Genomic DNA, 12,366 nt, shown 5'->3' on the forward strand with positions numbered 1-12,366 from the left:
GATGCCTTTGTTAGTCTTTTGCACTTCTCAGCCCTTTGTGGCTTAGAAATTGCTAAAATAAAACTCCCAACCAACACCATCTTTAAATATCAAAAAGCTTTGACATTTCTTTAATGGTGATCGTCTTGAATCTGTATTTCCCACTGAGAAGTTACGAGTAAGGTTATAATTCTTGAATGAGTAGATAGATAAATCACATCTGGATCTCTCTTGTCAGGACAATAAATAGTGCAAAACAAGTTTTTGCACATTACTCCAGTCTTGAAGATTGTGCTAAAGACTTCATCCCATACATTTCTTGGAAGTAATTGCCATGATCATCCCTGTGTTTTCTCTATTTGTTTTAGTTTTGTATTATTATTTATTGTTATTATTTTGACATTTACAAATGCCATGATTTAATGTTTTAATTTCAATCATCTTCATGTTCTTCAGAAAGTTCTCTTAGCTCTTAGTGCCCTGAATGCTCTCACTGCCACAGTTTGCTTCACAGCAGCTGCCCTGCATTACTTACTGACGCTTGCATCAAGAAGATCCTGCACAGTAAGTGAGCACCAGGCATTGCCTGCCATAGAGAGTGGTACAAACAGTATCAACAGATTACAATGTTCAGCACTATATATAGCTCAGAAGGGTTTTAACACAAGTTTTGTTTGATTAGGATGAATGTGAGATTGAAGGTGAAGATCACAATTTGGATCCTGATGACTTTGTCCCACCTGTCCCACCTCCCTCCTATTTTGCAGCTTTTAATTCTTGTACTCCGCAAAGTCACAGGTAAAACTGTACGCTCCCTTTCTTTTAGTGTCTTTTGAAACACTGCCCAATCTTTTTTTTAAGACTGTTTTCTCTGGTGAAAAAGGTTTGTGATTTTAGGGGAATTGAAAAAAAAAAAAGAAGAAAAAACCCATTAGTTTGGAGAAAGCATAAATACAGTGCAGGTAAGGGGGTAAAATTTTGTGGTTTTGAGTTTAGATTCTCTAGGAATTATTTCTGGGTGAGAGAAATACTACTGCTTGACACAGCTGAAAACTTACACGATGCTGTCAAGAGCAAGTGAGGGCCACAGTGGGAAGCTGGACACAACCACTTGGCAAGCCAGAGACCCTGAATGGTGTTCCCCCCATGACCTGAGTCATTCTCCTTCCCCCTCTTGACCTCTTAGGGCTGACTGTGGGCTGTGTTTTGGCTACACTGCCTGGAAAAGTAGTCCCTTACCCTGCAGGGATTTGCTCTTAAAATCACTTGCAGGTTGGCTTTACTAGTTTATGACTCAGGTGGGGTTGCATTATTCTGTTCTGAGCATACAGTATTTATACATAAAGTATTATGATGCTCAAGCAGACTGTATGTCTCTTGTTCAAAATGCCTCCTTTTTGCAGTGCGCAGGAGTGTTTAGTTTATTTCACTGTTTCATCAGGAGTAGCATGCATGACTTTCAAGATTAAATGTTCCTGGCAGAGGTAATTATAGATTGTAGGATTGCCTGGAAAATTATAACATGGCACAACAGTAGGATTTAGAATGAACAAGTCCTCTGAAACACCAGAAACTGGATTTGAATTCAAAATACAACTGAAATCCTCTATTTAAGTCTTGGTTCAAGCGGCTTGTGAGAACAGAGTGGAATGTAGAATGATCTCTTTGTAAGAATAATTATTTATGCTTTTCAGAGTTCTCCTGCTTTAAAATGGACCAGTTGTTCTTTGTCAAGCATGTCATTCTGGATGATTATCTCTTTCCCAGAAGCAGGTTTTTTTTGGGTTTTTTTTTTTGTTTTTTTGGCACAGGAGGGTCTGCTGAACTGTGTTTAAGGCTTCTGCGGTCTAAAATTGAGTAGCTACCTTGCCTGTGACTATGTTAAAACTGGTTGATATTAACACTAAAGTGATGATGACATCTTTCTGAAGTCAGGCTACTTATTTTAGGGTATTTTGGATAGTTATACAGCAGTGCAGAAATTAAAGCAACAGACAGGCTTTATTTCTGTTTTTGGAAGATGAGTAATTATGACTCAGCCCAGGCTGAATCCTGCAAGAGTGGCTGAGATGGGATGTGGCCATTTCTCAGTCAGCCTTCTCACACTTCTTCCTCCCAGACTGTACCCTGAGCTCCTTTTAGCACCTGTGTCCTGGCTTTCTGTGCTGAGGTCCCTGGTCCCTGCATCCCAAACCTTTGTGTGCAAGGAGGGTGTGACAGGAACCACATCCAGGGAGGTGAGCCCCATCTGCAAGCTTCAAGACAGATACATCCCCTGAAAAGGGAAACACTACAATCATCAAAATTTGTGCCAAAGACATGTTTGGAATGGGCAGGCCTTCTCTGCTGCCACCCTTTAAATTGAAATGGCAGAGGTCCAGCTGTCAAAGACAATTGGTTTGCTCACTTGTTCATGGGAGACTTTTACATTTGTCGTATTTAATGGCAAAAAACAAACTAGCCCTTCAAGTGTCTGGTCAATTCCTGCCTCTACTCGTGTTATTTCATATATTAAAAAATAGCAATTACATTATTTTTCAGGGTTGGCACAACATAAACAGAGACAGCTGGGTTTCCAGGTGAAAAAAACAAAATACAAAATTTGGCAGGAGTTGGCCTTTGATCCTTGAGGGTCCCTTCCAACTGAGGATATTCTGTGACTCTATGAAAGTGTCACAAGATGTGTAAATTTAAGGGAAGAGGTGATGCATGCTGGGCATCAAGGCCTAGAAATCGACCTCTGTTCAGTTTAACATGTTGTTTGGGTACTTCCTGGAAATTACATTTATAATTAAGGGACTCCAGGGAATGCTTTTCTAGTTGCATATTCTGTAATAAGTTTTACCATAATTGGACATAGCATTAATTTTCAAGGTATGACTGAGATTTCAAGGTAGGCCACATCAGGCATGTTTAAATATAAAACTAAGATTCAAAATGTATATAACTTTGTGGCTTACATTGAATGTAAATTCAGCATGAACATACTCGGAAAATGTGAGGAAATAATGTCGACGGAGGATCCGTCTCCATCATACTCCAGAATTATTCTAAAGCTTTTTGGAACAGATGAAGTAGATTGTAGTTAAACCTATTTTAGCATATTTTGTTTTCCCTGTTTTTAAGACTAAAAAAGGTAATGGCCAGCTGTCAAAATATCTGCTTTCCTTTCCTCAGATTTCTCTGTGCATTACCTCTGTTGCCTTCACAGGAGCCTTTCAAAAGAGGGCTTCCAGCTTCTCATTTTGGATGTTTCATTCTTTTCCTGTCTGTGCAAGTGGTCTTTCATAGGCATTTCTGCATTCTGCCTTTTCCTTGCAAGCCCTTTCCTCTGAGCTTGCAAGAAAAAAATTTTCACAGTCATCTTTATTCCCTCCAGACAGTGTCCAGAGAAACCCTAAATTCTGGGAAGAACGACTTGCTTTGTAAGAGAGTAGCATCCACTAGTGATAGCGAATAAAACCTGACCGAAGTTCAGAGAGCAAAATATGTGTTTCTGTGTGTTTCTTGAGGCTCCTGCTCAGCACCAAATCAGCAACTCAAAAGTTTAAAAAAAAAAAAATAGTACAGAACTGCGATGCTTTGAGTCACAGACTTCTCTGAGGATTGTGTGGGGAAAGTCTTCTTGCCAGCTCTGCTGTTGACCACCACACTTTGTTACAGTGTTCCTGGGGCAATGTAGATGTATGTTCATCAAAATTTGGGTTTCTCCAGGCACTGTTCTGTTTTCTTCCTTCTCAGAGCTACCTCCTAAGATGTTACAGTAGAAGGTCTTTGGGGTTTCTGCTATGGTAAAGGTTTCAGAGAGCTCTTTGGAAACTGAGGAGTAAGGTTAGCCATGAGGTACATTTGCCTCATACAAGCCTTTGGAATTGGTCAACCATAATATTGTTGCATCATCACAAAAACAGCCTTTACTTTGAATTTGGCTTTTTCTGTGCAGCTGTATCTGAACATAAAGCACCAGGTCAGAAGTATCTTGAATTTAGGTTATAAGTAAGGACTCAGTGGTTCACAAAACTCAGAGCTAGACTGCCACAGTTTGACTGACAACCTGTACTTTAATTTTTTGTAACAAAACTGTGTCACTGAAGTAAAACTTGGAATGGGTTCCTAGGCCCTGTACTGCCCAAAGATCTGAACTCTGGGGAACACACTGGAGAGGCACATCCTGAGGAGCTAAACTGGGAATTATTCCTGCCGTCTTCTGAGACAACGTCTTGTAGATCTGGGCAAGTCCAGTATCTGTGACTTAACATCCCAAAATCTGAGCTGGCACAGAAAGCTGGTGGAGTTTGGTAGCAGGTGATGTTTTTCTGCAGCTGGAAAGCCATACTAACAGATTTGATCCATGTTATTTATTGCAGCACACCTGTCTCTGATGTGATTTCACTGCACTATATTTATGTGACACGAATCAGAGGGGTTGAAGTGTACTGCCCTCTGGACCCACCTCCGCCCTACGAAACTGTATGCAGCTTAAAAAGCTCTGAGCAGGTATGGGCCACAGGAGTTTAATGGCTGATTTGTTTTTTCCACTCTGAGGGAGAGGTTGCATTCAAGCATGGTACATGTACGTCAGGAGGATACATTTGATTATTAATGTAAATTTCATCAAACACTTTAATTAATCACTTACCTCTGGAACTGAAAAGTTTTCTCCAGTTGGAAAACTGCCTAGGCATAAGGAGAAGAAGCAGAAAGCAATGTGGAGCACACCTGTTGCTGGTTATTCTAAAAGACCTCCATGCTTTACTTCACTTACTCTGCCAATGAGGGACTAGGTCAAGGTTTTTTGCATCATTGGTTATCCTTTTTCACTAGTGTTTTCAAAAGATATGCACTTTTCCCCAGGAAATACTGGATAGGATAAAATTCACTGACCTGGATGATGAATATGAATATAAGACATGCACTGGCCTTGATTTTGCCATGGAATTAAACTCATATCATACAGTCTCTGTGTAGTTAAGAACAGGTATTCCATTTCTAAGGTGAATGTTGCAGTTCTTAGGAAATACCAGAGAAAGATGGTGACTTGTGATTTTTCAACTTTTGCATTTTATTCCAGGGAGGTGCACTTCAAATAAATGGCATGGAAGATGTTGATTCAGGGGAAGAAAGTGACAGGCAGTCCTCGCAAGGTAAGAAGTAATTTTAATGTTTGTTCTAGAATGTTCTCTCCAACACATACAACTTAATGCAGAAGCAGCATTAGTTCTTTGAAAGACAGCCACCATACTGCAAACCAGAGATACAGAATCATGATTGTTTTGGAGGTGGGGACAAGGATTAAAATTTAAAATGTTTAAAAGCATAACAAGTTGTTTTCATGCAAGATGCAAAAAGAAGGCTATGTCTCCTTTTTAGTAACCTAAAAGTTAGTTTTTGAGATTATATCCATATGTTGCAAGAAATTACGTCCAGCTGCAGTGCTTCCATTTGCTTAGTGTATGTGATGGGGCTTGTTAACATTTTATTGCTGGTAAAAGTAGGAAAAGGATAGAATAATGCAGTACTGTGTGGAGCTAAATTGGGAATTACTCCATTATCCAGCCTGAACTGGAAGAATTACTAAATAATTTCTGCATCCTGGTACAGGAGATAGCTAAACTACTGTTAGAGACCACATCAAGCTTTCCTCTGCACTGTTTTAGAAGACCATGCCTGTGGTTCCAAGGCTTTTTAGCCTAATGTTTGTTGCAATGTAGGCTTGTAGCTGAACATCATTAGCTTCCAGCTTTTCCAGTACAGCCCAGGAAATATGTACCAGTTTTCATCTGGATTTGGCTATTATAGCAAGATTGTCTCATTTGCAATATCCACACAAGAGAGTAAAGACTGGGGCAGGGGGAACGCCCAAATCTTTTATTTGATTGTGACCTGTCTTCTGCCAACCTACTTGTTAAACTGTAAAAAAAACCTTGGGTTTGAACTGCATCAGTTGGAATTGTTGCTGTTATATGGAGTCAGGGAAAAAAAAAAGAGTTTGCATAAATTCATACTTTAGCCAAATGTCAGCTCTGTCAAGATCCCCTTAAACTCTGACAATCTGCCTGAAACCTCTGAAAACAAGCACTTGGGTGCTTCTGATGTCTTGCCAGCTGTGATAATCGGCATGAAACCTTTTGCTACAGATCCTCTGGATTTCTTTCTCAAAGCTTTCTTACTGGCAAAACTCCTGTTGCTTTCTCTGAGCTTCCTGCATTTAAACAAAAAGAGATCATCAAATACAAGGATACATGTTAAAAAGTTACAAGGACTGGAAACAGGAATAAAATAGCATAGAAAATGCACTTGCAGTGAAGGACAGTCAGGAAAGTATTTTGTTTTGTCTTGTTCTGTTTTGTTTTGTTTTGAAAAAAGGCTCTGATAAGATATTGTTTGAGCTATTTGTATTTTAAAATTTCTTCTGGAAAAATCAGACCTACTTGAGCACATATGGCATAGGGTACCCTCTTCTCTGTCATCCTAACTGGTTTGTCCAGTTTGTTTTTTTCTTAATAAAAATGTCTGTAAAGAAACGTTTAATTATCAGCCTGCCTGTTACATTCAGATAAAAAAAGAAAGTAAGCCTCTTAAGAAAGAAAATTAATACTGCTGCTTCTTCTAGATGCCAAGGCTTCCTAGAATTTAGAAAAAAAAGAAATACACAGAGCAGTATCTCTTCCTTTAATTAAATTTGGAGACGTGTACTACATCTGGCTGGAATGGAGTTAATTTCCTTCATAGCAGCCTATGGTGCTGGTTTGGATGTGTGACCTGGGGGGAGTGTTCCAGCGTTGTCACTGTTCAGGGACTGGCTGGGCATCAGTCAGCTAGTGGTGAGTCAGCTAATGGTGACTGCTTTTGGATCACTTGTTTGCCTTTGAGTTTTTTGGGTTTTTTCCCTCCCCACCTCACTCCAGCTGTCCTTATCTCAGCCTACGAGTTCTGCCACTTTTGTCCTTCACTTTTGTCCTTTCTCCCCATATCACTGGGGAAGAGTGAGAGTGACTGTGAGGGACTGAGCTGCCTGCTGGGCTTAAACCACTGCAGGAGGGAAATATAAAATGGGGGCTTACGTCGAAATTGTGGCAGAGGAGGTCTGTGGTCTCAGTTGATGCAGTGTAGCAGTCTATAAATAAAACTTGATCTTTCAGTTTATGCTGGCAGGCTGTCATGTCAGGGCATTTGTGTCTGATGCTGTGATTCTCTTGGCATCATCCGGGCTGATCAACTGATCATAACTTCCTATGGAAGTTAAAGCTGTGGACTACTCTGCCAGCAGAGTGAGGGGAATTCTGACTGCTGTCTGCAGGAGGAGCTCTAAAGATTCTCTGTGCCAGCTAAAATTGTTTTACTGACTTCATAATCACTCCTGCGGGACTTTCCCTGCTGACTGTAGTAGGCAGGCAATGCAGCCTTTTGCTGGTGGCAAGAAGTGCTTAGTAGCTGCTCTGTATCATCACAAACTAGGTTTGTGTATGCATTTCCAGTACACACCGCTATAAGACAATTATCTCTCTGAAACATTAACATTATTAAGGATTATCTTAAGATCACAAAATCTATTGATGAATCTGTTTGAATTAAAAAAAAAAAAAAAAAAAAAAAAAAAACCCAAGCAAACAACCTCTCCAGAGTAACAGCAGCATTGTACCTCCAGGGCTTACTGCTAACACAGCTCCACTGGTGTTGAAAAGTTTAGATTGGCGATGGTGGATTCTTTAATGCTGCATGATTCTTGGTCTGCCATATTTTGTTGCTGGGCCTTACCTTCTGATTTGCTGGGCTGGTATCTATTTTATATAGGTTGTATCACTCTTTATTCTCTTTAGAAATTCTAAGTTGCATTTGTGTAGATGATAAGGTGCTGTACTCAACATGTATATATTGTCAAAGCCTGAATTTTCTTGATGCTCCTGCCACTGCCACATACCTGTTAAGACTGTGTTCTGAATAAAAGACTGTTTACATGAATTGGTTTAGTACTGGGTTTGCATGACCAAGTTTTGGTAGTGGCAGGGAAGCTGCTGGAAGGTTTGAAGCTTCCTCTGTGCTTGGCAGAGCTCCAAAGATGGACCTGCTGCTAGAGAAGGCTGGACCAGTTAGAAAATACGGTACCTCTGTGATAGCGTATTTAAGAAGGGAAAAAAAGTTACTTTGCAGATGTATTGGTGGTCAGAGAAGAGCAAAGTGCGACTGTGTGAGAGGAAGAGCCTGCAAACACCAGGGCCAGTGGATAAGAAGGGGCAGGAGGTGCTCCAGGTGCTGGAGCAGAGATTCCCCTGCAGCTGGTGGTGCAGCCCATGGAGAGGCAGCTGTGCTCCTGTAGCCATGGAGGTCCACAGGGATACAGAGATCCACCTGTAGGTCATGGAGAAGCCCTGCTGGAGCAGGTGGGTGTGTGCAAGAAGGCTGTGAACCCGTGGGAGGCCTGTGCTGGAACAGGCTCCTGGCAGGGACCTGCAGGGCCATGGAGAGAGGAGCCCATGCTGGAGCCGGTTTCCTGGTAGGACTTGTGACCCGCTGGGGGACCCACACTGGAACAGGACTGACCCCATGGAAGAGGGACCCACACTGCAGCATTTTATGTAGAATGTTGCCTGTGGAATGGACTCAAGCTGGAGAAGTTCCTGGAGAACTGTCTCCTGTGGGAGGGACCCCACACTGGAGCAGAGGAAGGACTCCTCTCCCTGAGCAGCAGCAGAAACGTGTCATGAACTGACCATAACCCATGTTCCCTGCGCCGCTGCAGGGCAGAAGATAAAGCCTGAGGGAGGGATGGGAGAAGGTGTTTTGCCTGTGATAGTAATTGATGAGTGATCTCTCCCTGTCCTTATTTCAAGTAATGAGCCTTTCATTATATTTTTTCTCCCCTGTCCAATTGCAGAGGGGCGTGGCTGTGGCATCCAGCCAGGGGCAGCCCACTACAAATTTTTTAACTCCTGAATGATCAAGATTGTTTTTTGTAATATGCCAGGTGCCACTAGATGGAGGTACAGAACCAAGCTTAGTGAGAAATGTACACAGCTGCATCCTGTCATGTTCATTAAATTGCAGCACATAGTTTCACTCCTCGGAAAAGGAGGAGTGGGAAGGATATAGCATATCACAAGAAACCAGGAAAATATTTAAGTAAAGATTTTAATACTTTTTTAGGGACTGGTCTCTGATTTACAAGATACCTAATTGCAAAAGTTGACCGACCTCTCTGACTGTATGCTGTCATATCTTGGTACAACTGCCTATAAGCAGAAGGATTTGGGGCTCTGTGAGATTCAGTTTTTCACCAATAAAGCTGTAGTTCCCTCCTCTCTGATCAGGTGGTTTAAGGTGATTTTTGTACTAGACTGTAGTCTTTTGCTACCCCGGTTGCATAAGGCTGAACAGGTTTTTGCAAATATTTAAACAAGTTTTAGACCAATGTTACTGTTCAGCGTGGTCTGTGCACACATACATGCACCTCTAGACCTTTGTGTCCAGTCACTACAGATTTGCAGATTTCCCCATTACAGATGGGGGGAAAAAGTCAGTCTAATAATGGCTTCTCAAGATCAGCTTTATTTTGACTACTTCTACTTCTCTGTTTCTGATTATTCAGCTGAAGAAATTCGGGAGCCTTCCAGCAGAGTGAGCCTTTCCCCTTTAAATGCAAGCTGTGTGCCTGCTGGAGTGAACAGGAGAGCCTTCAGTCCCTTGCGGAAATGTTCTAAAAGCGACCCTGCGCTCCTGCACTGCCAGCCGCCTCAAGGTGACTCTGTTTTCTCTGTCAGTGATTGTGTAATGGTTCTTTAAAAGAACACTTCTCAGAAGTTCGGTACATTGAACCTAGTACCTGCAGAAATCAGCTTCTGTTTCCCAGCAGAGCACCTACATAACAGTACTTCGTGCTTTGCCAAAACTTCTCCACCTAACTCCTTAGTCTTGCTGCTCTTTAGGTTTTCATATCTAGGAACAGGGTCTGTAGCAGGGTCTGGGTATGAGGGAGGGGTAGTGGAAAATGAGAGAGAGCATGCAGGATTCCTCAGTGCACTGACATCTAAAGTCTTACAAGTGCAGTTGTCAGTGTGAGCAATTTAAAGCAAAATTGGCTTGGGGATTTGGTATTAGCCTATAAACTCTCTCCCCTTTTCTCAGTCCTCATGTTGTCAAAAAAAAAAACCCTGAAAAACTCAACACAACCCATGGTGGAGAGTTCATGAAGTTGCTTTGGTGTCAGTGATCTAATTCTGTTAATGTGGGAAAACTGCTAATGTGACTACACAGTCCGTGATACTGCTGACAGTCTTGAAAAGTGCACCAGTCAGGGGTCTTTCAGTTTTTACCAGAGGATACTGGAATCCCCACAGTAACTGCTGATATATACCAGCACTCAAAATGTAAGTGCCAAGGGGCATGTTAGTAACAGCCATTTATTTTGGATATTGGGAGCATGCCCATCTGGATTACACTTGCTGATTTTGTGGGATGTTTTCATGGTTCCGCTGTATCATGTGCTTTTTCTTGTCCTCCTATCAACTTCCACCATGGCAGCCCAGAGAATCTGCTGCTGAAGCAATAGTTACATGACACAGAGCCTATTCATAGCTGTGAAAGCAGAGTGCTTCTGCTGTACAGAGACCCCATGTCAGGAGGATTTGGAAGCTTTAGGCTCGGTGTTACTGAGGTTAGGTCTGTTCAGCAGTTAGATCTGAGTTAGTCACGAGTGCTGCAGAATAGGAACTCACTGCAACAGAGGAATTTGCTTCAAGTTACTGCTCTTCTTGCTGGGAAGTTTTGCATCTCCTAACAGTTTTTGGTCTGAAGCCAACATTAACCTGCTTCTTGAACAATCTGTAGGTGTGGTTTTGCGTTTTTTATTCCTTTTAATGGGGTCAAAATTCGGTAACTTTTTTATACCAAAGGTAGAATTTTTGACCAAAGGCAGTGAGATTGATTCTGTATTGCCCTTTGTTTAGTCCTTGCAAGGAAATTTTGAATGTTTTGGTGTGGGTTAGGTTGTTGGAGTTTTTTTCCATTGAATTTCTACTTTGTAGTATTATTAGCTTCCAGCTTGGCAGGTAGTTGTTTTCAGGTACAACTTGTCCTCTTGACTGCTAGTAACTAAAAGTTATTAAGAGTTTAGGAGACATCATAAAAGCCTTCTACCTTTATGTTTACATTAACACTCAACAGGCATTTCAGGTCTCTTCAGATCAGAAACGAGAAAGAAAACAGACGTACACAAAATGACAAAGGGGAAGAGTCCCTCCAGACGCTTTGACATGTTAGCTATGTATGACTATTTTACAGGCATTTTATGTAAATCCAATAGAGTGAGCCTTCCATACCTCCCTGACCATGCCAGACTGTTAAGTTGTACAAGGTTAAACCATGCATTGCATCCTCATTGAATGAGGAGGGGAATCTCCGGGAATTCCATTAACTATGCGGATTGTTTGCTTTGTTTCATCTTTGTCTTCAGGGACAGTGCTCAGCTGTGAAACTGCAACACTCAATGATGTAAATCCACTGAACGCTGTCACCTTGCGGAAGAGTTCAAGAGCAAGAGCTTCCAGGGGAAGACCCCAGTCTCTGATAGATTATAAGTCCTACATGGACACTAAACGGCGTGTGGCATGGATCCTTGAGCAGTCCTGCAGCATGAGCCCAGACATACATGACTTGGTGGAAAACATCAAATCTGTTTTAAAGTCAGATGAGAAACACATGGCTGAAGCTGTCACCAGTGCCACTTTCCTTGAGCAGGTAGTTTTATTACTTGTACTGATCAGATGATGTGGAAACCCACTGCCCCTGGTTGGCAAATATAGGTTTCCATTTGCCAGTCTGTGTGTCAGAGTTTTTGGACCAAATTGGCTTCCTTCAGTACTTCAGTTTCATGTAGGGAGTGTGTGAGAGGCTGTGACATTTTCTGCTCTATCAGCTAGAAGCCAGAGTATGTGTGTATTTAAAAACTGAGTCAGTCTTCTCTTGAGGAATCATGAACTGTAAATAACATAACATCATGTTATACTGAGTGTGGCAGGAGAGAGGGAGAAGATGCTATAAATAAGCATTTGCTATTGCAAACCAGAAGGAATGGAGGCTGACAAGGAAATTTTTATGTCAACCCACTAGAAGCAACTTTTTTGTGATTGGCTCCCAGGATAAAAATAAGACCTAGTACTAAAGAAAGAAAAGCAGAAAATAGAAAATATGTGCTTACATTAATGGAATTAATATCCAGAAGTATCAGACACTGCAGACTTCATCAAACAAATGTTTTGGTAAGTTACAGACCATTTGGGTAGATAAATTGATTCATGCGTAGCACAAGTGATTTGCTGTGACAGCTGGTTTTGGTTTGGGTTCTCATGCAAAACACACCAGTGGCATTTAGGCTCTGCAAATAAAGTGGGA

At 41.5% G+C, this 12,366-nt stretch overlaps 1 protein-coding gene across 3 annotated transcripts in view; it reads left to right on the top strand.

The window, feature by feature from the left end:
- Positions 1–12,366, top strand: part of FAM189A2 (family with sequence similarity 189 member A2) — a 29,832-nt gene that overhangs the window by 12,859 nt on the left and 4,607 nt on the right. For 2 of the 3 annotated variants that reach the window (XM_041422178.1, XM_041422179.1), the window contains 6 exons: positions 436–543; positions 662–777; positions 4,347–4,476; positions 5,051–5,123; positions 9,566–9,715; positions 11,429–11,712. In XM_041422178.1, the coding sequence (XP_041278112.1) occupies positions 436–543; positions 662–777; positions 4,347–4,476; positions 5,051–5,123; positions 9,566–9,715; positions 11,429–11,712 (861 nt within the window). The remainder of the gene's footprint in view (positions 1–435; positions 544–661; positions 778–4,346; positions 4,477–5,050; positions 5,124–9,565; positions 9,716–11,428; positions 11,713–12,366) is intronic. The other variant, XM_041422180.1, reaches the window with a different exon arrangement.

This window comes from Onychostruthus taczanowskii, unplaced genomic scaffold (genome assembly GCF_017590055.1).
Source record: "Onychostruthus taczanowskii isolate IOZ18803 unplaced genomic scaffold, ASM1759005v1 scaffold72, whole genome shotgun sequence".
NCBI classification, from domain to species: Eukaryota; Metazoa; Chordata; class Aves; order Passeriformes; family Passeridae; genus Onychostruthus; species Onychostruthus taczanowskii.